The following is a 25,122-nucleotide window of genomic DNA, read 5'->3' as shown; positions in this document are numbered from 1 at the left end:
TGCTGTGGCACATGGTCACAGTCACACCTAAAAAGACATTACCTTAAAAAAAAAAAAAAAAANTAAATGTGTCCAGGTCTGTAAATATAACATTGCCATGAATTCACTAGATGAATCAGATCATGGACAATGGGTGAACTGAAATATTGCTTGTTTTACGTTGCTGTGCAAGAATAAGTCTATGGTCAATTGTAACTGATAGATTTGTGTTGTGGAAAGTAACGTTAAAGTGACATGACTAGTGAGCGGTCACATGGTCCTTATGGTCAAACATTACAGGTCAAGGAATGTGCATGTCATTATAGCTGCCTTGAGTTATCAATGCCAAACGTGGCCATACTTCTTGAACACAGCAAACGGGTGACATCTGCGCTTAAGTAGAGTGGAAATAATCGGACTATTTGCAGAGGCTGTCTGGTACAGCGCATCGACGTTTTTCTTTGCTGTCGAGATGTAAAATCTTGATGACTTTTCAAAACTGAAAGGCAGAAATTAATACAAGCTACATGTCAGATTTGTTTGCGCTACAAGAAAAGCCACCGTTGCCTTTTTTTAATGAAGAAACTGTTTCCTACACAGTTAAGTGTGTCTGAAACACTGCTGAGAGACAATGAAATGCAATCTGTCAATCAGATTGAGCAGAAAGTGACTCTGGAGAGCAGTTTGGGCTGGGTGAACCTTTTCAACTGCAAAAGAATAACAAACAAAAAAACAGGGGCGACTCGAACGTGCAAGTTAGGAAACCCCAGTTCCTCTCATCTGGTTGGTTTAAATTTCTCTGAAGTTCAAAGCAGAAAAACCAGAGGCTGTGGTAGTCATTTGCCAAGGTTGAACCTTTACTAACAGTTTGACCAACATGGTTGCTCTTTAAGGTCTCACCCAGCTGCCTTAAACAAAACGTTCTTGTGAGGCTGTGGTCAACAGGGCTATTTTGGCAAATGTGATGGTTGGGTGAACCAATAAAATGTAATGGTTGTTTTGTTTACTTAACTCCTGTTTGTAATGACTTTCAAACCCCTGTCTGACCATGCCTCTGAATGCAACCAACCATCATTCCACCTTAAGGTGACTGCCGTTACGCCAATGTTCCTTTCCTAGGATGGACATCACTGCAGGTCAGGGCCCCATTCCTGACGGTCGACAACGACCAACCATTTTGTTTCAAAGACATATATGTATAATAGAGAATACACAATAGCTGTATATGTGTTCCTATTTTTGTGAAGAGGAAATATTCCCATGACCTGAAAGAATAAAATTTCCAACTCTGAGCGAATCTGTTTCATTCTTGATAATCACCTGCAAGAGGAACTGATGTTTTATATGAATTGTGTCCAGAAGAGGGCGCCAGAGCTCAATATGCTCCAATCACCAATCAGACAGACTTTAGTGGTGATTGGAGCAAATTGAGCACGACTGCCCTCTTCTGGACAGCATCATGATCACTGTACACCTCAACCAGAATTCGTCATCACAGGCTGTTGTAAATTATTTTTAAAGTAACCTGATAAAGTAAAATATGGTAAATACTGTCAAAACCTGCAACAGCTCTCACTTTGAGACTTCATCTGGACCCGCCAGTTGCTTGACCTTACCTACCTTTGATGAGTCAGGTGGATCCTCAGCTTGCTTGTAGTGATCGTTTCAGTGTCCATCGTCGATCTGCTGATGGTTCCAGATGACATTTTTTTCTTCTCGAATGTTTTAGGGACGCCAGCAGCCAAACAACCCACCGCTGAGAGGCCATGGTTGGGCCGTGTCTGCTGCTTTGTTTAGACACAAAAATGGCTTCCAAAACGCCATCAGGGACGAAAAAAAAATGTCAAACTTAGAATGTTTCAGAAAACACTTAACGTAAAACAAATACAGGGATTTCAACACATAGCGCTGCAGCAACTTACTGACTCACTCAGCACTGAAAGTTTAAGGCATTTTGGCCCCGTCAACTTGGAGACCATTTCAGGTGAAGCCGCAAAAGTTAGTTATTTAGGCTGGGCGTAGATATTGTTTTAAACCGGGCTCCAGAGTTGATGAATATCAGAACACCGGTTTCTTGTCTCGTGTGGCCCAACCGCCTTAAGCTCGTAAATAAACGTGGCACTGTTTAACATCTAAAGTTTTGAAAATATACATTTTTCTAATAACAAAAGTTTATATCCTATATAGTTTTAGAATAATTTACAGAAATAGTGATATTGTATTATATATTCAAAATGTTTGCACTGAGACGAGAGTCGAGAGCCACCAGAAGAAAAATAAATCCTATCCATTATACAAGCTACAGTTGTTGCATTAACCAGACATCAGAAGTTTCTTACCTGGATGGTTGCCAAGTGGTCTGAAGTTTTTCCAAGAGTAAATTTTATTGGGTTTCCTGACGAGCTTCATTGAGGTGCTTTTGTTTTCCAGCAGGATTTGAAATTGGCTCACATTGTTAAAAGGACCAATGGTTACTAAAGCATGCAAGACAAATCACTAAGAATTGAGTGAACATGCTGTAAAGCACATGAACAGAATTTTTAGTAGGGAGACAGTTCAGTACTAAAAATCCTTTTATTTTCCTTATAATATTCAAGTTTCCTACTAGAAAAGCGAGTTTTCATTAATTCTAGCCACAATAAAGCTATATAGTTACAAATGTTAAAATGAATTAGTGAAATAATGTTTCCGATGACATTTTCATTTACTGAGATGCGTTTTTTTTATACATGGATACAAGCGTGTGATCTTTACCAGCTTTTATTTGAAGGAGGAGGAAACATTTCAGGTCATCTGAGTGCAAACGAAGAGCAACATTTCATCCATATACATGTATTTACAGATGCACTGGCACTTGGATGCACTGAAGAGTCAAGGTAGAAAGAACGTATTCGGTGGAAAGAAAAAGGAGCGGGCGGTGCGAACACAGAACCAAGATGGAGCGCACTCCGTTACATACACTTTACATGCTTTGAAGTCTGGGAATGTTAAGAGCTAAAAACATACAAACTTATCTCCTGATGAGAAACATGAGTCGGGGGGCGGGGAGGAAGAGAGAGAAAAAGCTGCACAAATTAATGAACCGTTTTCACTTTGGACTTAATAGTTTTCAAGACTTTTTAAGAGAGAGAGAGAAAAAAAAAGATTCTTAACTAAGTGCATCTGATTCGTGGTGGACACTGTGACTTCGAAACACTCATCTGATGCTCCCCAATGTCCAGAGTGAATTCCTCCTTTTTCTGCCACAGACTGGACTAAACCGAGGGATAAATCACCTCAAAGAGACGTCTACTCCTTGCCGTCTAATAGTGGAAGTGTGGATAGGACGTACAGGCCCATAGAGAGTCATCAGTGGGTTTCACCTTCAAAATGCGTCTCCATAATCCCTGGTTCCTGACCTGGTGCTGCTAATGAGCAGGCTACATTATCCTCTCACCCTACAAATGAACTCTGCTTCAGAATAACAAAAAGCAAAACAAAACAAAAAATACCCCAATGTGGGAATCATCGCTATCACAAGCCTCTTTTCACAGTTTGTTAATAGTAATGTTGAACTCTCAAAAGTAAGGGTGGAAAAGTGTTGGCTTCCACTGAACAGAATGGGAACAGGGTCAGAGAAAAAATATATATTTGTTATTAACTTTGCTTCTGATATTTTCTCCAGTGGCTTCAAGGACTTGTGATCTTGAGGCAAAACAGATTTAAAAAAACAAAAAACTAATATGCAAGAGTCCAAATTTAGTTCATAGAGTCTATTGTAGAAAAAGAGGAAAACTGAAAAAAACAAAAACAAAAAAAAAAGAAAAAAAACTGAAGATCAGCAAAGCAAGTTCTTGGTTCTTAATTCTTGTCAGCTTTCACCTCCTTTTTCTCATCTTCATTCTTCTCAGTTTCCTTTTTGTCCTCTTCCTTCTTTCCCTCAGATGCCTTATCTTTTACTGAAAGCTCCTCCAGCTTCTCTGCCACCTTGTTTGCACTGTCAGTGTTGCCTGTGGCGAAACGATACAGGATCCATGAACATTTTCAGCAATTTTCTTGTCTTAAAATGTATTCTGATTTCTACGACTGCATATTAAGGCCATTGTAGATTCAAAGAATAAATTTCTGCACAAAGAACTCAGAAACAAGGAAATGTCCAAGATTGAAAAGTCAAAAATTTGCTAGAAAAACCCCTCCTGAAATGTTCAGATTCATCTCAGAAATTTGAGAAATTGCAAATATTTGAAAAAGTTTGATTTCTGGACATCATCAGAAATGTTTCCTTTTTTTATTTTAATTAAAAAATTCAGTTTCTTTTCCTGGCAAATGTGCTTCTTTTCAAACTCAAATTAATGCGATTTTGTGGTGGAAAGTTGCTCCTCTTTATTATTTTTTTATCTACAACGGCCCTAATACGCCGTCATACATTTCAATTGATGGAAATATGTGATGGTATTTAAAGAAAAAAAAAAAGAAAAGAAAAAAGTTGCCTCTTAACCAAAAATGAGTAGAAGTCTATTTAAAAAGAAGCCAAAATGTAGCAAAATGCAACACCAGCAGCCTTTTAGCAAAGCTAGTCATGTTACATTATGCATGTTTATGTAGCAGACAGAAAAAGTCCAAAGCTGGAGTAAGCAGCAAAGAACAGAGTGTGTCTGCATTGTATTTACATTTTATAACGTTTTTATTATTTATGTCAGTTCATTTGGTAGAATTTATTTTTTGTTAGAAATAAATTCTACCAAACATCATCCAGCTAAATTAACTGAAGGTTAATGCGTAATGCTTGTTGTTTTATTCAAATGCGTCTACAACAATAACCAGCACACTGAAATGTACTAAATAGGCCAAAAAAAATCTAAAAATGAAAAAGGTTTATGTATTATGTACCTGATCCCTCTACTTGCTTTTTAACTTCCTCTTTGCATTCGTCAAACTTCACCTTGAACTTCTGAGCGTCTGTTGAAGGAAAATGCAGTTTGTCAGCTGGAGCAAACAGGAACAGCCTTCTTTAAATACTGGACACTACTCACTTTCTGCGTTTAAGAAGCGGATCGCCAGGAGTTCTGGTTTGGGACATTCGTCAGCGTAGTCTGCTAGTGTGTTCCACACCCATGCTCTGTCGCTGCCGGAGTTGGGCTTCAGCTCCATCAGCGGGCTGACTGCAGGTTACAGGAAGGTCAGACTGTTACAAAGGGAGAAGTGGCTGGATGTGCGTCTACTTGAGGACAACACCGCTTCGCAGTTTATGAGGGCTGTTGATTTAAATCGATGCGAAATGTTAGTTCAGTCCAGCAGAACCGCCTAAATGTGCTAGAACATTATTTACTTTACCTTTTCTCTCTGGCTAACAAGTAGGGGGTGAGAATTTATTGCATTATCTTGATAAATTTTGTATCACGATTATTTTTTATTTATCTTTGTCATGACAAATTCCAATTAATGGTGTTTAAAATCCCCCATTACTGGCCTTACTGTTGGATTGTTAGTTCTACTATTTTCTCCACTGTTTGTTCAATAAAAGCATCAATAAATATCAATACATTTGAAAACACTGTTAGCAACTTGCAGCTTGGTGATACAAATCACACTTCTTCATGCGACTGGTGTCCAAAGGAAGCGCATTGGAAATGGGAATGTTTTCAAGAGTGAGATCTGTGTTTGTGGGGCTCTGAATGCTGTGGCACATGGTCACAGTCACACCTAAAAAGACGTTACCTTAAAAAAAAAAAAAAAAAAAAACAGCCAGGTTTCCTTCAGGGTATTGTAAGCCGGGCGGGCTGCCAGGCTTTACGTGACCTCCCATCAGGCTAAGCGTCGTTTTTTTTTTTTTATCTCAAATGGTGAACAAACGAGCATAAAAAAAAAACCCTGCTAACAGTAATGACAAATTACACCAGGTTTATAGATGGTACACTGAAGTGGACGTGAGGGAGTGTGAACCAATTGCACCGTCTCTGCACCTGGCTGTTGGCTTCACGTGATATTATTTTAAAATGATGATGCCTCCTCGTGCACCTCCAAATTTTGTAACCTAACATTTTTAACACAGAAACACGGCGGGCCACTGGTGAACCACCCAACATCGCCCCTGACACCGGGCTTAGCAGGTTTTCTGGGGGAAACCCTGAATAGATCATGATGGTGTGTTGTGGCACCTGAAACATTTTTTTTTTTTTTTTAACTGGGAAATATTCCAGTGATACCAAGTTAGACAGCATTTGGGAAGCTGACTCACTCTGATGATTGGCACAGATCTTCAAAGTTCGGTCTCTCCTCATCAGGAGGCGGATCGTGCCCTTCTCTTTGTGTTTCAGCAGCTTCACGTCCCCCGTCCCCCTCTCTTTCCACTCTGGAGGGTCGTTCTCAGAGGCAAAGCGATACAGTTTGGCTCGCCTGGGTAGACAGCAACACTTTGTTTCAAAGATGCAGACACAATTGAAGTGACAGTCTGGTAAAGAGTTTTTTTTTTTTTTTTGTCTTTGGAACAACTGCTTCTTTGACTTATGCTACACTTAAATATCAACCACATATTGAGAGGATACGTGTTACCTTCTGGAATCTAAACAAAACTTGGATTTTAAAATATTTAATCAACAAATTGCTGTGCATTTTCATCCAATAAGATATAAACTGAGATGTGAAAACTTAGGTGGCAAAAACTTACATTTTAAAGAGCACCTCTTCGTCCTCTTCTAATGTTTTAACATCCTGCTCAGGAAGAGACACAATGGGCTCAAAGTGGGGATCATGATTAGTGTCCTCGGCTCCGTCTCCAGGGGTTTCATGGTCTTCCTGGTCCTTTAGGGAAAAAAGTGAAATTAGTTTCTCCAATAACAATGAAAAGAAGCACCCTGTCTAAGCAAACCTCCTATAATCTGGGGTGTGCATTATGGATTAAAATAATCTAAAACAAAGTGATTTCAGTGAAGGCACTAACGGGCGATGGTTCAATGGAGGAGGGGGGGGGATTATATGTGTAGCTTTAGCAACAGAGGGAATAGACAAAGCCTTTTGTACATGACTGCTGCTGCTGACCCCAGCTTACTGAATACCATTTGGCTTTATGTGATTAAAATTTTTTTAAGGAAAATAACCTCATAACTCTTTATGAAGTACCCAAAACAAAGATTTTCAAATTATTGCAACTTTAAAAGCTGAATTTTTTTAAAAATAACATGAAGGTTTTATCCCAGCTTGAAGACACAGCTGTTGGTTTAGCTAGTGGGTAATAAATATGGAGCTAGAGATTGTTGTGATCTCATTTAAATTTGACGCCAACCAACAAATTGCTGTTTCACTTTAATTTTCTGTCAACTTGTAAAGTTACCCGGCTTATTAAAGAGGCCTCCACCTTAGCAGGCTAACAGCTAATTGCTAAAAACCATTAGCCTATTTAGACACTCCCTATCACATCTAAGGCAAGCGGTAACTTGCATATAATGACATAAACATTAAGTGAAGTCAGACTCTCGTACAACGTTACGCCAAAATACAACAGCAAACGGAGTTTCTTTCTTCAGCGCCCAGCCATTGATGCTAACACTAGCAAGCTAACGTTAGCTACCATAATAAGCAGACAAAGGTATGTAACGCTACTGTACCCGTTATTTTTGTGCGGCACACTGACTCGGTTCAGTTAGCTGGCAAAAATAATAATATTCATATATTATAGCAAAGTGTATTCACTGCTTAATGATGCTCGTGAGTAGAGTAAGGAGGCTAACATGCTGACTGGCTGCACACTTCACAGGACTTCTTCGAGCTCGTAAACCTCAACTCTAAAGCGACATGTTAAAGAAAATCAAGCGTCTCATGTGTTGCTTAGCACTTCTTACGATTCTACATGAAACTAAATAGATTCTCCTTATGTATTATATCTGAAAAATCCTCCCAAACATATTTTCTACAGTTAAATGGCATACTTGTTGGCTTCTCTTTTTCCTTGCCCAGGTTTGTCAAATTTCCGCAACAAAATTTAACTACCATCAAAAAATTCTGGCTTTAAATTAAAGCGTATTTATTAACTAACCTAAAAAGCCTGTCCTTACCTTCGTGTCTGCCATAGTAAAGCAGATGTTAACAGATTATGGAAGTTGTGTGAGAGGTTCAAATCCCAAACTGGCCGCCCTTTGCGTTCAGCTGCTCCCACTTCCTGCTGGAGCTTCGCGCGCCGAATTCTCTGCGCATGACTGCGCGCCCAGCATGACAGCGCGCGAGGGAGCAGCCTCTTTCTCCTCAGACATAGGAAACTCTGATTTTATTTCACAAAAACATTATAGGGTGAAGGAATAATTAAAACGTCTCATCAACACTTTGCAAATAATTGACTTTACTTTCAGAAATTAAACGAATCAAAAGCTAATTGTGTGGGACGACTTAAATAATTTTTTTCTAGAAGTTGGATAATTTCTTGAGACTGCAGCCATTCAAAGCAGGAGTCAGTTTTGCCTTTAACAAAAAAAAAAGAAAGAAAGAAAAGAAAATTAATTCAAATGTGTTTAAATACTCACAGCAAACCATTTGCATTTTCTAGTTGAACCTCTAACTTCTTACCTATTCCGAGTTTGGGATTCAAACCACGTTTCACACAGTTGGATGGGAGACAAAAAGTAAAAGCCATAAAATCACTTCAATCTGAATTTTATAATTGAACTGTGTACTATGAAGTGAAGGGTGGAGCCAGGAGACTGTTGGATTCAAAAACAATACTTAAATAACTTAGCATTGTCCTAAATCTTAAAATCTTTTCTCAAATCATATTTGAGCATGTGCATTCAAGACTTTGTTTCTTGCTCCTGTTGGGGTGCTGTCAAATGAAAAGAGTAAATTATATGACACCAAATTTGGGTGCTATCCTTTGCTGTAAGGTAAAAACCCAGTAGCAATAAAGTATGAAATAAATTGAATCTAACGAGTGCTATTTTCTTTCAAAAATGATGGGAGATCTGCTCAAAATGTTGTGCTTGCCATGAGATTATTTTTCCCCTTGAAGCTTAGTTTTGCCGCTACTAGATTTACATCTTTAAAAGTTCCTCTTTAGTCTTGTTAAAAGTCAAATACACATGTTTTTGCAGTTCTCTTACGTCTTTCGCACAGGTCTCATTCTGCACAGTCTGTCTCTATCTTTGTACGAATGCAAAAGCGACACTATCACTTTAAGAAACTCACAGTTGACGCTGCACGTGGTCGGACCAACATGGCGACGCCCTGTTCAGCTTAGGTGGAAGAGAAATCGACGTTACATCTGGAGGTAAGGCGCGTGGAAAATATCCACTGAATATTAATGGGACTAAGTCTCTGTTGACGTTGATGCCGGTGAACATGAGCTGGGAAGTTCTGAATGTTCAGAAATGCTCTCCTCTGAACAATATGTAACTTCTGTGTTTATCTAAACATTATAATCTAACTCAAGTGATGAAGATGTATTTAAGAGCCTCGGACAACCAACACTCCTTTAGAAATCCTTATATTAACATTGGGCAACTGTGAAAAACTAAAAGGTTACTGCTACATTGAAGTTGGTGTGATTAATTTCATTTGCTAATACCGATAAGCACCACTAGACTGTTTACAATGTTTGTTTTTAACTTTCATGTGCCTTATGATTGTGTTATGACAGCCAAAAGAGTGATGGCGGATCTGAGTGGTGTTGCAGCGTTAGAGGCTGCATCCTCAAAGGAGGAGAAACCTGGCGATGATCTCACTCAACTCTCCAAAACTGATGCCTCCAAGCCTGACCCTCCAGCTGAAGGCAGCGAGGTCACCTCCGACACCAACATGTACCGTTACATCAAAGAAGACCTCTTCACCTCAGAGATCTACAAAGTGGAGATCAGGAACCTGCCCAAGTTCGTCGGATTCAACGACCTGAAGAAGTTCCTGGCCAAGCACGGCCTAAACCCACACAAGATCAAGCTCTTTGGCAAGCAGACGTTTGCCTTCGTTACTTTTAAGAACGAGGAGGAGCGTGACAAGGCCATGAAGATGGTGCACGGCATGCAGTGGAAGGGCCAGGTCCTGAGCGTCAGGCTGGCCAAACCCAAAGCGGACCCCATCCTGAGGAAAAGGAAGCAAGGGGAGGAAGAGGGACAGCCAGCGTCCAAGAGAACAGAGAGGGGTGATGAGGAGAAAGAGGAGCCGCTCAGCGTTCAGATAGCCAACGCCGTGACTCCTCTGTGGAATGTGCCTTACGAGGAGCAGCTGAGGATCAAGGAGCAGGAGGTGGTGGAGATTCTGCAGAGACTGGCCAAGTAGGTGGCCCCCTTCATCTTTATCCATATCAGATGAATTGTTTATTGCGTTCATGCTCTGTACGATTCACTGCGACTAACCCTTCATGTTCTGGTCTTCAGGGAGATAGGTGGCACCAACAAGGCCATGTTGCCGTGGCTCTTTGCACAGAAAGGAAAATTCAATAAAATGTGTTGCCCTCTCGAAGCAATTCGACCTTCTCCAACACAGGTATTTAACCCACATTCCAATATTTAACTATTTAAAAGACTGCGTAAGCCTAAGCTACAAACCTAGGCTTGTAGCTTAGGTTTGTAAAAGAGGATCTGTACTTCCTTCAGGTCTTTTAGAAATTAAGTGTTGGTGGTGAAATGTCTAAACCAGTTTCATTCAAAGAGTCTTGTACAATATGTAAATGTTTCTGCTCGTGTTTCTGGGTCTCGGTTAGACGGAGTACAGGAACAAGTGTGAGTTCCTCATCTCAGTGGGGGCTGACGGGGAGGATAAGACCATCGGCTTCCGCCTGGGGAAGTACAAAGGAGGCTCGTGCGCCGTGGTGGGACCCGCGGAGACATGCCACGTGTCCGCCGAGGCCAAGAGGGTGGTCCACGAGTTCCAGAAGTTTATCAGGTGCTTCCACCACTGAATACCACCAATCTCCACAGGATGCTGTCTTTTCAAGTTTTCGGAAAAAATTATTGTAGGAGTTCTTATTCCAAGCTTGGAAAATGTCAGTAGCTTGTCGTTTCATGTATTTTTTCTCTCTAACTTTGGAAACAGGACTACCAAGTACTCTGTGTACAGTCCTGAGACGTACGAAGGCCACTGGAAGCAGCTAACCGTACGCACTACGAGGACCAAGCAAGCTATGGCGATCATCTTCTTCAACCCGCAGGTGAAGACATATCGTCAGTTTAGCTGCATGTCATTTACTGTTGATTTCTTCCCTTGTGAAGCCCGCTCTATATTCTCACAGAAACTTGAAGAGGTGGAGCTCAGCGCCCTGAAAAACTCCATGAAGACGTATTTTCTCGAAGGAGAGGGTAAAGAGAGTGGCATTACCTCCCTGCACTTTGTCCGAGAGGGTCAAAGGTGAGGAAGATGAGCTTGAATCAGTCCCCAGAATGATCTGGAGTTAATTACACGTTTTCGGCTTTATTTTAAGGACATCTCCCAACCTAGAGGACCTGCCCTGCGAGCTCGTGGCCGGAGAGAGCTGCATTCATGAGGAGCTGCTCGGCCTGAAGTTCAGGATATCCCCGCACTCCTTCTTTCAGGCAAGCAGGAGATACATGGCCACTTGTTAACAGAATCTCACTAGAAAAAAATTCTAATTGATCTTGTAAAAACCTCATTTAGGTTAGTGTTATGGAATAATATCAATGACAGATACAGTGGTGGCCATGTTTATGGTCATGAATGGCAAATGTGTGCTAAACGCCTTAAATCCCCAGAACCAAACACGGAGAAGCAGCGTTGAGTTTTTATGCTCCTCTAATCTGGAACAAACTTCCAGAAAACTGCAAAACTGCCGAAACAGAGTTCCTTTAAACCAAGGCAAAAACCTCCACTTTTTTAGAGTTCCCTTTGACTCATAATAACTGGAACACTGATCCAATATATTTGATGGATATATTTTGATGATGGCGTTTGACAAAATGTACTGTATTGTGTTTTCATGACGTAAAACTCTTTGATATGCCTTGTTGCTGAGATGTGCTATACAAATAAACTTGACTCAAAATAATTTATTTTATTGCAGTAGCACATCAGAGATTTTTTTTTAATTCTCCAAGCAAGTCCACAGCATGACAGATCCTCCACCGTATGCATAATGTCTTTTCCCAGATATCAGTCTCTTTTGTTTTACACAGGTATTCCTACAGACTCTGATGTTGTTTTGCTCAGTCTCATTCTAGATCCAACACATTTATGTTTGTGATGGCAGAATTAGCATCATTCTCGTACTTAACAGATGTGCACAAGGCGACTGTACACATATTCATTCTTTTTGAGTCTTTGTACTTGAAGATGAGTGCTGTGTGTTTGTTTTCAGGTGAACACAGGGGCTGCCGAGGTGCTGTACTCGGCCGTGGGGGAATGGGCTCAGCTCGACCAAGACAGCACGGTGCTGGACGTTTGCTGTGGGACGGGAACCATCGGCCTCTCACTCGCTAAAGTGATTTTTGTGTTTTTTACGTAATGACAACAACCATGTAGGCAGTATAAACGTCTTCAGAATAAACTGGATTATTGCTTAAATATCTAAAGTTTGTCCAGGCTATATTGAACTCATCCTACTGTTGTGGAAGATATCAGCAACTGCATGTTGAAGAAAGTTCATGGAGTTTCTAACCTTTTTGTTTTCTAGAGAGTTAAAAAGGTGATCGGCATCGAGCTCTGTCAGGAAGCGGTGGAGGACGCCAAAATGAACGCCAAGCTTAACGGTACGACAGCTGTTTCCTCACGTGGACACGAACATGAAGTCACGTTTTTATTTTTATTTTTTTGCATGTGAAGATCTCAGTAATGTCGAGTTTCACTGCGGAAAAGCCGAGGACGTGTTCCCCAACATCCTGAACGCTCTGGTGTCCCCCAACGTCACGGCCATCGTGGATCCACCCAGGGCGGGCCTGCGTGAGTAGATAACCCGGAGAAATGCGAGATCCGGTTGGTTTGAAGAGCGGTGATGAGTTTGTTTGTTTTTGTTTTTTTTTTTGTAATTAACTAGACACCAAGGTCATCCTCGCCATCAGGAGAGCGGAACACCTGAAGAGGCTGGTTTACGTGGCGTGCAACGCCAAGGCGGCCATGACCAACTTTATCGAGTGAGGACTTTTAGCTTGTTTCACCCATGGGAAAAATTCTTTTCCATTTTAAATAGAAGCCTCACAGGGTTTTCTGAAGTGTTTAAAATAACATACCCAAATCAAATCAGCCATTTCAAATTAAAATTAAAGCTAACACTTGGGAGACTCCATCAGAAGTGTAACTACAGCAGCTGCTTTAGTTTCACAAAACAGATGCAACATAAAATTATTTGGATTTTTTTATATCTTGCCAGCATTTTTCCTTTTCATTATAGAATATATGAACTTTTTAGAAATATAAATAAGGCTGCAAACTTTTAGAAACCATAGATGCAGACTTGGTAAAATGAAGCAAATTTCAAGGTTTTAGTAAAACAAAAATTACAAAACTGGGGATTTACTGTTTTTACATACTAAACTTAAACTTACTTTTAAATGTCTAAAACTGTTAGATTTTTTAAAATTCAATTCTAATAAAATAAACTGCTATATTTCACTCCAATTGAAATGTATTTTTTTATCTAGTGTAAAAGAAAATGTAGTCACATTTTACAAAAAAAGTAAAAAAAATTAAAAACCACCAATATATATTCTTTTTGGCACTACCAGAGCTCCCTACAATGCCTTTTTGATGAAGGTTTCTGGTTGCTGGCATTTGTCCCACTGCCTTTGGGCATCTAGTCAAGAGCTTGACGTTTCCTTGGATACCAAATGTATCTTACTTTTTACAGGTTAAATCTGCTCCCGGTATTGGGTGGAGTGGGTTTTTTTCTTGGGTCACTTTGATTAGACCTTGGCATTCTTTTACCCAGCCCATGTCTAGATGGTGCTCAAACTATCATAAAAGGAAAGCATATGATTTCTCAAATTAATGGTCAATGTTTGTGTCTTCCTCAGCTTGTGCAGAGCTCCCTCCAACAGAGTTCACGGCGCCCCGTTCCGTCCGGTGCGAGCGATGGCCGTGGATCTGTTTCCACAGACCAAGCATGTGGAGATTCTTCTCCTGTTTGAAAGAGTGGACTACAACTCCCAGCAGACTTAGCATCGACCAGAAACAGATCAGCTGAACTTTAGCGCTTTCCATTTTCTAAATGTATACACACTTAACGAGCTTAGTAATTTTTTCCCTTTTTTTTTTTGGTAACAAAACAAAGTCTTGAGAGTTTTGGTTTGATACGCAGCATTTCTGGTAAAGAACTTGCACAAACTGTGTACATGAAGAATAAAGACAGTTCTCTACCTCTCTGTGTGGCTGAATAAACCAAAGCGCCTCTAGATGTCAGTAAAGACATTTTTATTTTGCATAACAAACATCACTGAAGTCAAGAGTTCAGGTTGCAACAGTTTCTAGGCAGCAACTTTTTCAAACATTTTATTGATACAACTCCACATAAAACCAGTATATTATTTCTCTCCTCACACCACGACTTGGTGAGTCAAGACGCGTACAGATGAGGGGGAGGGGAAGAAAAAAACAACAAAAACACATTCTTGAAGCAATCTACACAATCACAAGAGCACTGCTGAAACATATGCCTCCTAAAATAGTTTTTTTTTGTAGAAAAAGCACAGCAGTTTGTATTCATTTTTGCTCCAGCTCGTGCCACAGTTAAGCCGCCTTTTTTTTTCCTGCAACATGTAGCTTTCTAGAAAATGCATAAGACTGGATGTAAGCTTTGGTATACACTGTTCCTCCCAACTTTTACAAGGCTGCCTTCAGAGTTTATTTTTACTATATAGCTAGCATGATCTACTGTAAGGATGATGGCAAACGTACAAAGTACACACCAATTAAGACAACTCTGAAAGCCCGTCTCAACTCGAAACGTACCAAATGCCTAAGGAGTAAATGCCTTATCAAGTAAATGGGGGTTGGTCTTTCCACTTCCTGTTGAAGGGCGTTTTAGGTCCGACCTCTTTAGAGTCTAAGCCCTTCATGAAATGAATTAACTAAGGCAACGTGTAGCTGACTTTGTTTTTTTAAAATGGAAAAAAAAAAGAAAGAAAGAAAACAGTCTGAAATAAGCAGTAGTGTAGATTAAAAAGCTAATTGTTAAAGAAATGTCAAAGCTAGCGGTACTTCCAACCCTGGATCGGGTTTACTGCGACTGTAACTGTGTCCTACTCAAAACATCACGTCCCCACAAACGGTTATTCTCCGAACGACAGCATGATGAGCGAAAAGTAAAATCCAATCAGACGAGAGTGCATGGTGACGGTTTTTTCCCCAAAGGGTCACTTCATAATGCATGTCATGCAAACGAACACGCCGACTTCTCAGATTGATTAACAAAAATGGTATGCTTTTTTTTTATTATTATTATTCCTCTATCCTTAAAAAATACATTTTAAGGATCCATAAACTGATTTTTTTCCAATTAATTGACTGGTATAAATACAAGCATTAGTAGTCCCTTTTGAAAACTTCAAGCACTTAAAAGAAACAAAAAAAAAAACAAAAAGCAAAAAAAAAACAAACCAAGTGCGAGCACTAAAAGATTGACTTTTAAAAATAACACTGACAATAAAACCAATGTTTGGATTGGCTTTTTTTTTTTTTTAACAGTTAAAAGCATGCATTTCTCTTCTGATGTAATTCATATTCTTGTTGGTTAGGACGCATCTAGAGAGGTAGACTGTTTTTCTTTTCTTCCCCCATATCTCTAGGCCCCGCGAAGTGCGCTCAGTCCTAACCCTCACACTCTTTCTTGCTCAACCTTTCAGACGGAGCCGTGGGAAGCGAGCGGCGGCTCCGCCGGTCTGATCAGTGTGACGCTACGCTCCTCGCCGGATGTCAAGTGATGCGTTCTGTTGTGGACACCATGATGCGGTGTGATGTTTGACAGTGACTGGGGTTTCAGTGCCGTGGTTCGTCAGTGATTCCGAGACTTAAACGTCGACAGTGCAGAGGGGCTCGCTGCCCGGCTGGGCCGACTCCATTATGGTCATCTTGGGCTTCTTCCTGGTTTCCTCCTGATGTGGAAAGAAGAGCAAGCAACCACAACGGATGACTAAACACATTTAGAACGGGACCAACGTCATAGAATCGCAGCTATATGCCTTCAAATATAGAGGTTAGGGCTGAATCGATTAATCGTGACAAATCGATTATTCAAATGATTGTTAATGAATTTAGTAATCGATTAATCGTTAACTGGCGTACACCGACTCAACAAAGGCCGTTTGCAGGAGAAAAAAAGCATATACGTCTTGCATTTTTCATCTTAAAACATGTTTTACCCAGAATTCCACATGGCATAGTTTTAGCTTAACCTTGTTCATATTCACTAAAAGAATCCTGTTATTGCTCTTAGGGCAAGGAAATAATTTGCTTAATAAAGGAGTTTGTTTATTTTCATTAGTTTAAAGCATTTCTAATATTACATTAAAAAGTTTAAGTGGTGAAATAAAAGATCTGCCTATTTACTTAAAAATCAGATAATAATGGATAGAATAATCCATTATTAGAATAATTACTAGCCCTGATGGAATGGGGAATAATTGTACACTGTGAGCAGAGAATAAAATGTATTCTGATAGGAATTAGTAATTCTGTCATTAACTAGGAGAATATTGGCCAAATACATTCGATTAGAACTTCTTCTTGTTTTAAATTTGTTTTGTTTATAGAGAAATTGTGTTTCAGAAGCTCAGAAAGGAAGCAGGCTTTGATTCATGGTCAAAATAATTGCTAATAAAAAAAATAGATTTTTAGACACATTTCAATAAATGCAACCAATATTGTGATCAATTACATAAAAAAATCCAAGGACTCCTGTACTACCAGGTTTCTGCACTTTGTTTCTACATCCAGTTATGAAGCTGATCTAGAAAATATGGCCAGTTTGGAGAAAAAGGGTGTGTGTGTGTGTGTGTGTATGTGTGTTCAGACTGCCTTCCTTTTGAGTCTGAGACTCAGGATCTAACAAAGCTACGATTATTTTTCTTCTGCTCCGTACAGAGAAATACAGATCAGAAGAACTAAACACCAAACATGTATCAACACACGGGACGTCATCGACTCTCACCCGCTGAGCTGCCAGTTTCTTCATCTCCTCCTGTAGTTTGTTCAAGATGTGAAGGTTTGGCTTGTTCTTTTTGGCATACTGCTGCAGCTCTATCACGCTCTTGTCTGAACTCTCCTGAGAAAAGATTGTTTTGTGCAAATTGATGCACAGGGCCTTACGTGAGCCATGCATTCAGCTCTACACATCTGGAAAAAGTGGCAGAAACAGCGAGGCGTGCAGATCTTCACCTTTTTGACCATCTTGTTGCTTTCTCTGCCGTACATGCGCAGCAGCGAGCCCCAGTTCTTAACATGGGGGTGAAGCATCTGGAGGATCTTCTGGGACGCTAGCTGTTTGCCGACCCTCTTGTTTTTGCCTGGTTGGGAAAGAAAACCAAGAAACAAAACTATTCTTGAAAACTCTGCATGCGTGATTCCGCAAGGTAAGGAAGGAAAAAAAAGTCGTAGGTTGACGAGACTTAGAATTTGGTTCTACTTACACCAGCCTCGCACCGTGTGTTTCCCACACGTCATGACATATTCGCTCTTCTGGTTCTTTCCTGGGATCACCTCAAATTTAATGCTGGTGTCCCCCATTCCATGGTTTCTGAGACAAAAAAAACATTTATTTATCGAGGTCATTTTTAACTTTGCCACACACAAGTAAAAAAAAATGCTGAAAAAAACATAACAAAAAAGCAACAAAGAGATCACACTAGTACAGAAAGAGATAAATATTTACATTTCTGTCAATGGCAAGAACACAAAGTGTATACCGAGAAAGGGATAACTTATAATACCTTCACCTTTTCTTTTTATACATACAGCACCGTCAGAGTCAAAATAGCTGGATGTTTTCTGTACAATTTTTGAAAACATCTCCAAGGAATTCCAGCCAAGTCTAATCAACATAATTAAACCTTACTGCACTTGTTTAACAATTATTTCTAATATTTGTCCTGACCTTTATTAAAATAAAAACCTCTTGGCTTTGTCAGTGCTACTCTGAGCTCTACTGAATCATAACATTTTAAAGTACGCAGTGCAAGAAATATTTCATTAGTTGGATGAAAATCGGACGCAGTTACATATTGTCACCTTCCTAAATAACTTTTAGAAAGAAAGAGGTGGTGATTTCATTTACCTATTTTTTTTTTTGTCAAAAAAAAAAAAAAAAAAAAGAAAAGATTAGTCCATTATTTTTTGGAGGAAAGTGATATGAAACCTGTCAGTCACAGTGGAATACTACTGTTGGTGTTACAGAAAAAGTTCCTAATCAAGGATAAGAACTCTTTTTAGCCGCAAGCTTTATAGCTGTTCTTGACAGTAACAGACCCCCATATAAACTGTTTTCCTCCCAGTAACCTGGAAAAAAATAAAAAACCCAATCTAATTTACCTTTTAAGGCACTCATGAAGAATCTGATATGGCGAAAGTAGACCTGCTTTGTTGGTCAACTCGTACACTCGTGAGTCTTCTATACTGATATGATTAAAATACTGCAGGACAGAACAGCAGAGGAGAGAAAGTTATTTCTGTGTTAACGATTCAAAGGTTCCTAAAGTGGGTGCGGCGTACCTCCAGCTCGTCGCCCTCGACGGGTTTCTCCTCCGAGGTCTGCTTCACAAAGTCAGGGATGAGGATTTCCAGTGTGGCTCGGGCTGAAGAGAGTAACAAGCGAGTTCAGTTCTGTTACATGTTAGCTAGCAAAAGCCCTCGTTCCACTGTGCAACGTTAACTTGCAAACACATGGAAATGAAAAAATTTAAGAAGTTAAACAGGGTTCCATCACAGTTTCTTTTAAAAAACGAAACCAAGGAAGTAATATTTTCCAGGTTCACATTTCTATTTTGTTTCCTTGCATCTTTTAAACTTGTCTGTCGAATAAGGATTGCTAGGCTTAATACATTTTTGAACAAAATAAAAAAAAGGGAAGAAACAGCAGCAGATAACACTTTTTGTGTTATCAATTCCCCTGATTTCATTTGAAGTTCACCAGTTCATCCTACAAAATTAGTCCCAAAGTTGTAAAATGTCCCTTTTTTATGATTCTTGAACGCATATGCACTCAGTCCGGATAAACTGTTTCAAAATAAAAGATTAAAAACATCATTTAAATATAAAAGTATTTATATTTGGGGCTGAGCATTTATTGTATCGTTTATTGAGATAAATTTCTCATCACAGTAAGATTTTGATTCATTACTGTCACAATAAATTTCAATTGATAACATCTGAAACTGTCCGTATTATCAGATTACGGTATGTTAATCATTTTTCTCCGCTGTTCGTTCAATATACTTAATGTCAATAAACATCAATTTGAAAATATGATAAAATGCAGGTACTGTGTGCATTTTAGCAATACAATAAATATTATAGTATTTTTTTATGTGACTGGCATCTAGCAGCAGATCCATATAAAATGTGCAAAAGCTGCAAATGAAAATGTAAAATTACCAGCTTTGTTTTTGGCAAGTTTTTTACTGCTCGCAGTTCCTGTGCCGTAAGTGACTCCGTCTATAATGACCGAAGCACCGAAGGGTTCACTTGAGTTCTCTGTAGGGAACAAAAACAGTCTGCTGTGAGTTTTCACACAAGTTATACAAAACAACAACACCAGAAAACTAAAAACTGAACTACTACTACTTTATTTATAAAGCATTTTAAGACAACAGCAAGTGCTGTAAAATCATTCAAAACATGGAAAAGGACAAAAGGAAAAAAAAAAAAAGAATAGAGACGATAAAACAGAACTAAATACTTCCGTGGTGACAAGGCAATACATTTTCAGTTTGGGTATTTAGATTGAATTAGTCAAATAAATTGAGGAGACATGGTAGTGTTAGCATTAGCTCACATGTAAATCTAGGAAAATTCCACATTGGATGCTGCTAAAAGGTTCATATTACAGGTCAATAAAGCCTTCAACTTCCTCCAGTAACTTCAGTCACTATAAAACAACTTACCACAATCAAAAAAGTTGTAAACAGGCCGAACCTTCAGGACCCGCTGCATGTATTCGTGCAAGATGCAAACTTCAGACTTCCCATTAGGATTGATAACAAACTCTGGGGGGGGGAAATATATATATATGTCAATATTTTCAAGGATAACTTCCTGACTGTGACAGAACCTCCAGGCGTGCGTCTCATGACTCCGGACTCGTTACCCTTCTTAGTGGGAGCGTCCTGGACCGACAGGGTGATGAGCTTCTGGTTGGCGGGAAGGATCGGCCTCTCCGACTCCGCCTGCTTCCTCTTCATGTCTCTGTTGAACTGCCGCCGCTCTGCCCAGGTGCGGAACTTCTTGACGGTGACTTGTTCGAAGTCGAAGCATTTTTCCAGGTACAGACGGAATTCTTCAAGTTCTGCGAGGGTTTTTTTTTTTTTAGGAGATATCCTGTTTCATATCAAAAACAGAGACCCGTCCGCTTAACGTCCAAACTCCTTACCTACGGATTCATCCTTGCACACCTCCACCTTGGCCTTGACCTGCCCTAAGGCTCCTTGAGCCGTGTCGTACGCCTGCACCTCTTTGCTCTGCGTGCTGCTCTCGTCCACGCTCTCTCTGTCTTGGCTGCTTTCGCCGACGGTGGACGAAGGGTGTTCCTCTTGGTCCCCCGCGGACTTGTCCTCCTTCCCCGTGTCGCTGGCCTTCGCAGCAGCCTCGTTAGAGTTTACCTCCCCGTTGAGCTCCCTCTCCTCCTGGTCCTTCATTTTCTTGTAGTGTAAGCAGGGGATGCTGCTAGTCGGCGGGTCGTGTTTCTGAACGAGAAGCCACGAGAGTTCAGAAGCGTGCTTCGACACCCGGATTACATCTCGGGTTTGTAAATTAAATCTTCCAACCGAGAAGATCGCCTTCAACACGCGTAATGGCTGTGTTTCTATTGACCGTAGAAAAAAAAAAAAAATTGTGCAAATTGAAGTTACCAAAATAAATCTGCTCGATGGAAACCCGGAAATTTCGACAGGGTTTTTCAGTAAAAAGTTTTTCTGTGCTTGGACGAGGTAGCGCTATTCTCTGGCTCTATGGAAATCGGCGTATTTGGATGTTACAGAACTGAACATTCGGTTTTCAATCTGATTCAACCTCCAAATTGAAACTCACGATTTAGAAAGTTGTTGTTTTCACAGAATGTTCTACCCATTAAGGATGGATGTGCCAGGACACACTGCCTGTCGCCAACAGAGACCGCTCTTCCAATCAGCTTAAAGGATGGTTGGTTAGTAATAAGCTATGGGCACCTTTGAAGAATTCCATGTTTAATTTCAGAGGCAGACGTAATTTTGTAAACTTTTTTCCTGCTATACACAGTTCTTATTTTTTAAATATATGAATGTATCAGTGGATGGAAATTAGCACTTTTCTAAATCTGGTATATTTTCGGTAACACTGTACGTTCTTTACGCGTCATCTCATTTAGATCAATCGATCACTACTTGCGGAAAAGACGAAGAAGACTACAGGAAGTGGACGGAGGATGACGGTATGGCATGCTTTTTAACTAGTTACTGTGTGAACAAACTTATCCATGTGTGATTTTAATTGTTTCTCTTTTTACTGTAAATATGGCAAATTGTGTGTTTCCTTCCACCCCCCAAAAATTAGCGAAATATCAACAAATTTTACGTTCATTCGTAATGGAAATGCAGCTGTTGTTAAGACATAAGCCTTTGCTGCAGCTCACCCTGATGCTGCCCGTTCCCAGGAAGTAGGGCCTGGACCAGGTGACCACTCGGGTCTCTCTGTGCAGGTAGACTGGAATGCCTGAATTATGGAATGTCATGATCCAACCGTCGGGAAGAGGCTCGGTTGGTGGGCGACCTCGACCTGTCAAATTGAAAAAACAAAACAAAAAAAACCCCATTAATATACGGTTAATGCTGCTGTGTGCTAGATGATAAGGAGATCATGAGCTGAAGACACTTAAAAGAAATTAAACTTGTAAAAAGATCTGATACAGAAAATTAGGTTTTTATGATGCTATACTTTACTATTGTGTGTAGTACTTTTTATTTGTAGGATCGACACCTGAATGCATGTGATTTTATTTATACATACGTCATAAAAATCTTTATACATCTTCACAGCAGCCATTTTCTTGACAACCAGTATATATACATAAATTTACATATATTTACAGCATTTGTTTGCACCCCTGCTGAAGACAGAAAAAAATATCTTTAAATATACCTAAAGAGAAACAATCCAGAGTCAGCACACAGCTTGAGCAATTAAAGATAAAAAACTAGTGATCAGGTCTGAAATCTGGTTGCATAGATGAACTCTGACCTGATCATTCAGAGTCACATAAAGACAATTACAAAGTCAGCCTTCTTTGTAATTGTGTGTTTCCCCCTCCCCTCCCCCAAAATTAGCGAAATGTCAACAAAGCTTTGCACTCATTTGTAATGGAAACACAGCTATTGTTAAGACATGAGCCTTTGTTGCAGCTCACCCTGATGCTGCAGGCGATAGCCTGAAGAACATTTTGAGTATTAAAGGATTGTCACAATAACAAATTTTGCTGGACAATAAATTGTACCAGAAGTTATTGCAATGATGATATTGTTGTTTTGAGATCATTTTTAGGTAATATGATACACTTCAATTCCAATCAACACTTAACACTGGAATGGAAGACATTTTAAAAATCCAAAATAAAGAAACAATACAACAGAAACAATAAATGGAACGAATCATAAAGTCTCTGGAAACAAAATTGTCCTTCCAAAAAAAGGGACTGGTTGAGATCAAAGCACCAGACAGAAGACTTTAGTCCTCCAGTTTTCCATGCGATTAACTGATTTATTAGGACAGGCCCAGGACTAATGTCCCAACAAGATCTAGAGGAACTAATTTATGCATCTATCTTCAGTCTGGTTACTGATTTAGTTAATACCAGCTACAATATGACTGCTAAACACATCTTTAGTAGGGGTGCAAAGATAATGATATTTGTTACTGAAACATAAAAGACAGAGCCCAACAGACCAGAAACCAGTCAGAACGAGTCCACCACTCACTTTTCAGCACAGTCTTGATTTTGGTCACCATCGGCTGCACTCCCCCTTCGCCGTCTCCGTCGGACTGGTGATCGCTGTCCCCGGCATACTTGTCCTCTGCTAGGCGCATCTTTTTTGGGACTGGCATGCCCTCTTCCAGAAGAGCATCCACATCGTTATCGAAGCCCTCCTGGAAGAGGAAGCGGTTAGGATCGGCAAACGGAAACGGCTCAAAAATACAGTCAGGAATGCTTCCTCTTGGAGAAGAACAGACCAACAGACACAAAGACTCATGAGGGTGTATGAAAAAAGATGATAACACCAAAGGACATTCTCTAAATTAAATAACTTAAGCACAATTTTGCAAGGTGTTATTATGGTGAGAAGAATTTATCTTTTTTTTTTCTAACTATCTTTTAAAAGCGGTTGAACTCTAGACAACAAAAATGAGCTCAGACGTACCTCATAGGCGTAGGCCGACGCCTCGTCGTGCACCTCCTCCTGCTGAACTATGGCGTCAGATTTAAAGCCGCCCTGCTCCCCATCGCCCCGGTCCAGGAGGTTCTCGTAGTAGTCCTCCAACTCATCCAAGACGGCAAACTCTACCTTATTCTCCAGGTCTACCTCGCTGTCCTCCGACTTCCCTCCTGCTGCGTCCCCAGCTCCACTGCTACCCTCAGCGTCCTCCAGCAAGTTGGTCATGTTTTCCACTTCACCATTCAGACAAGCTAAGCCATCTTCACTTCCTACCTCCTGACCCTCACCTGTGTATAAAACCTTCCTGTCTTTGCCGCTGCTAACGTTACTGGTACTGCTGCTGCTGCTTTCAGAGAAGTTTACCCTGATCTTAACATTTCTGAGCTGCTTCAGGTCCGGCAAAAACTTGGTGACCTGAGGAGCGTGGCGGGCCGTTCTGGGGCACCGTGGGTTGGGACTGGCCTCACTGGAAAGGTGGCTACAGAAAATCAGAGAGCTCTCGCTCATGCACTCCTGCGTCTTTGCTTCCCCATCCCCCGGGGTGTATGTGTGTCCATCACCACCAGAGCTAACGTCCATTACCTCTGCGTCACTGGACGTTTGCAGGGGAGGTGGTGGAGGTGCTCTGCACTGGTCTAGGCTAAAATCATCAGGTGGCTCCAAGGGGAGAGGGGGGAGAACGTCATCTGAATCCATTGTTTAAAAATAAATAAATTATTTTTACGTTTTCTTTTTGTGTGTGTGGTTAAGTTAAAACCTAAATCTAATGTTAGCTGACAACTATGAAGAAATCTTTACAAATTTCCAATGCAGAAGATCATCCCTGTATAGGCCACGTATCAGATGCTGAATATGCTAAGCTGACTACATTGCTCTTTTCATTAATGTAGACAGCCTTCAGAATCACTGTCTCAATTATTGGAAATCACAATGCATTCAGCTTATTTTGGAACAGAGGCACTGATCATTCTCCGCTGCGGACATCTAGGAGATAAAAGGGGGAAAATGACCACAGAGAATAGGTATCAGATTAAAATACATTCAGGACCAACTTTGTTGTCTTTTCGCACGGCAACTTCACAAACGGCCACCAAAATTACAAAAACGAGCAAAAGACACAAACTCGTGGTAGCCTAAAATGGAGAGTGAGCATCCCTTCAGTCTGGAGTTGCACATTAGGCCTATACGATAGCGATATTCACGATGCTAAAGAGCTAACGAGCAAACACAGACGCATGAAAACACTGCTTTCGAATCAGTAAACGGCTTAGTAAGACGCCGAGGAAGTACTCACTGAGCGATATACGAAACGAATCTCTTCACAGGGCTCCACAACCTTTTAAAATGATCTTATTTTCCAACTGCTGCCATTCGGCTCCAGCAACAGCCCCGCCATCTTGAGGGAAAACACAACGGGCAATCTTTACACGCCCCGCCCACTAGCACCGGCTTTTTGATGATTGATTGGTCGTCGGGCCAAACCCTGCCTTTTCCCGCTGTTACGTAGATTCAGGATCCAGCCAATGAACAAGTTCTTCATGTTAAACTACGGTCTCAAAATAATGTAGGTACCTTCACAGCTTACAGAAGTTTTAGGTTTCACAATTGTTTATTTTTTATTATATTTAAA

General features: G+C 40.3%; 4 protein-coding genes across 5 annotated transcripts in view; 2 read left to right on the top strand and 2 right to left on the bottom strand.

The window, feature by feature from the left end:
• Positions 1 to 1,271, top strand: part of zdhhc8b (zDHHC palmitoyltransferase 8b) — a 78,167-nt gene extending 76,896 nt beyond the window's left edge. Inside the window, exon 12 of the transcript XR_001662719.1 lies at positions 77 to 1,271. The gene's annotated coding sequence lies outside the window, so the exon portion shown is untranslated. The remainder of the gene's footprint in view (positions 1 to 76) is intronic.
• A 1,450-nt stretch (positions 1,272 to 2,721) lies between these two features.
• Positions 2,722 to 8,157, bottom strand: ranbp1 (RAN binding protein 1). Its single transcript, XM_007556948.2, has 6 exons — positions 8,010 to 8,157; positions 6,626 to 6,759; positions 6,197 to 6,354; positions 4,992 to 5,120; positions 4,849 to 4,917; positions 2,722 to 3,968 (listed from the first exon to the last, which is right to left on the bottom strand). The coding sequence occupies exons 1-6, from the start codon at positions 8,022 to 8,024 to the stop codon at positions 3,820 to 3,822; spliced, it is 654 nt and encodes a 217-aa protein (XP_007557010.1). The 5' UTR covers positions 8,025 to 8,157; the 3' UTR covers positions 2,722 to 3,819.
• On the top strand, positions 7,059 to 14,242 carry trmt2a (tRNA methyltransferase 2 homolog A). Of its 2 annotated transcripts, XM_007556949.2 has the most exons (13): positions 7,059 to 7,543; positions 9,058 to 9,211; positions 9,581 to 10,211; positions 10,314 to 10,422; positions 10,640 to 10,821; positions 10,972 to 11,086; positions 11,168 to 11,283; positions 11,357 to 11,468; positions 12,248 to 12,370; positions 12,563 to 12,638; positions 12,712 to 12,828; positions 12,923 to 13,019; positions 13,899 to 14,242. In XM_007556949.2, the coding sequence occupies exons 3-13, from the start codon at positions 9,592 to 9,594 to the stop codon at positions 14,041 to 14,043; spliced, it is 1,812 nt and encodes a 603-aa protein (XP_007557011.1). In that variant the 5' UTR covers positions 7,059 to 7,543; positions 9,058 to 9,211; positions 9,581 to 9,591; the 3' UTR covers positions 14,044 to 14,242. The 2 variants fall into 2 exon arrangements, with proteins under 2 accessions (XP_007557011.1, XP_007557012.1); XM_007556950.2 differs by lacking the exons at positions 7,059 to 7,543; positions 9,058 to 9,211 and adding an exon at positions 9,254 to 9,461.
• Positions 14,243 to 14,620: 378 nt separating this feature from the next.
• On the bottom strand, positions 14,621 to 24,921 carry dgcr8 (DGCR8 microprocessor complex subunit). The gene is made up of 14 exons (XM_007556951.2): positions 24,787 to 24,921; positions 23,478 to 24,476; positions 23,037 to 23,205; positions 21,698 to 21,840; positions 20,462 to 20,774; positions 20,180 to 20,377; positions 19,977 to 20,078; positions 19,468 to 19,566; positions 18,586 to 18,668; positions 18,406 to 18,506; positions 17,508 to 17,614; positions 17,257 to 17,384; positions 17,030 to 17,143; positions 14,621 to 15,974 (listed from the first exon to the last, which is right to left on the bottom strand). Exons 2-14 carry the CDS (start codon positions 24,186 to 24,188, stop codon positions 15,891 to 15,893), a joined length of 2,352 nt encoding a protein of 783 aa, XP_007557013.1. The 5' UTR covers positions 24,189 to 24,476; positions 24,787 to 24,921; the 3' UTR covers positions 14,621 to 15,890.
• Between the last annotated feature and the right edge of the window lie 201 nt (positions 24,922 to 25,122).

Source organism: Poecilia formosa, unplaced genomic scaffold (assembly GCF_000485575.1).
Source record: "Poecilia formosa unplaced genomic scaffold, Poecilia_formosa-5.1.2 Scaffold82, whole genome shotgun sequence".
Taxonomy (NCBI): domain Eukaryota; kingdom Metazoa; phylum Chordata; class Actinopteri; order Cyprinodontiformes; family Poeciliidae; genus Poecilia; species Poecilia formosa.
The sequence above is the reverse complement of the archived record's forward strand: the minus strand, read 5'-3'. Positions and strand labels throughout refer to the sequence as shown.

Excerpts from the sequence above, each read along its gene's own strand:
- trmt2a (XM_007556949.2), top strand. The coding sequence starts at position 9,592 with ATGGCGGATCTGAGTGGTGTTGCAGCGTTAGAGGCTGCATCCTCAAAG. Across the intron at positions 10,822-10,971 it reads GAGTTCCAGAAGTTTATCAG|GACTACCAAGTACTCTGTGT; the intron begins GTGCTTCCACCA and ends CTTTGGAAACAG. Across the intron at positions 13,020-13,898 it reads GCCATGACCAACTTTATCGA|CTTGTGCAGAGCTCCCTCCA; the intron begins GTGAGGACTTTT and ends TGTCTTCCTCAG.
- ranbp1 (XM_007556948.2), bottom strand. Across the intron at positions 6,355-6,625 it reads GAAGAGGTGCTCTTTAAAAT|GCGAGCCAAACTGTATCGCT; the intron begins GTAAGTTTTTGC and ends CTGTCTACCCAG. Across the intron at positions 5,121-6,196 it reads GATCTGTGCCAATCATCAGA|TCAGCCCGCTGATGGAGCTG; the intron begins GTGAGTCAGCTT and ends TGTAACCTGCAG.
- dgcr8 (XM_007556951.2), bottom strand. The coding sequence starts at position 24,188 with ATGGATTCAGATGACGTTCTCCCCCCTCTCCCCTTGGAGCCACCTGAT. Across the intron at positions 20,378-20,461 it reads GTGCAAGGATGAATCCGTAG|AACTTGAAGAATTCCGTCTG; the intron begins GTAAGGAGTTTG and ends AAACCCTCGCAG. Across the intron at positions 19,567-19,976 it reads TTACAACTTTTTTGATTGTG|AGAACTCAAGTGAACCCTTC; the intron begins GTAAGTTGTTTT and ends TGTTCCCTACAG.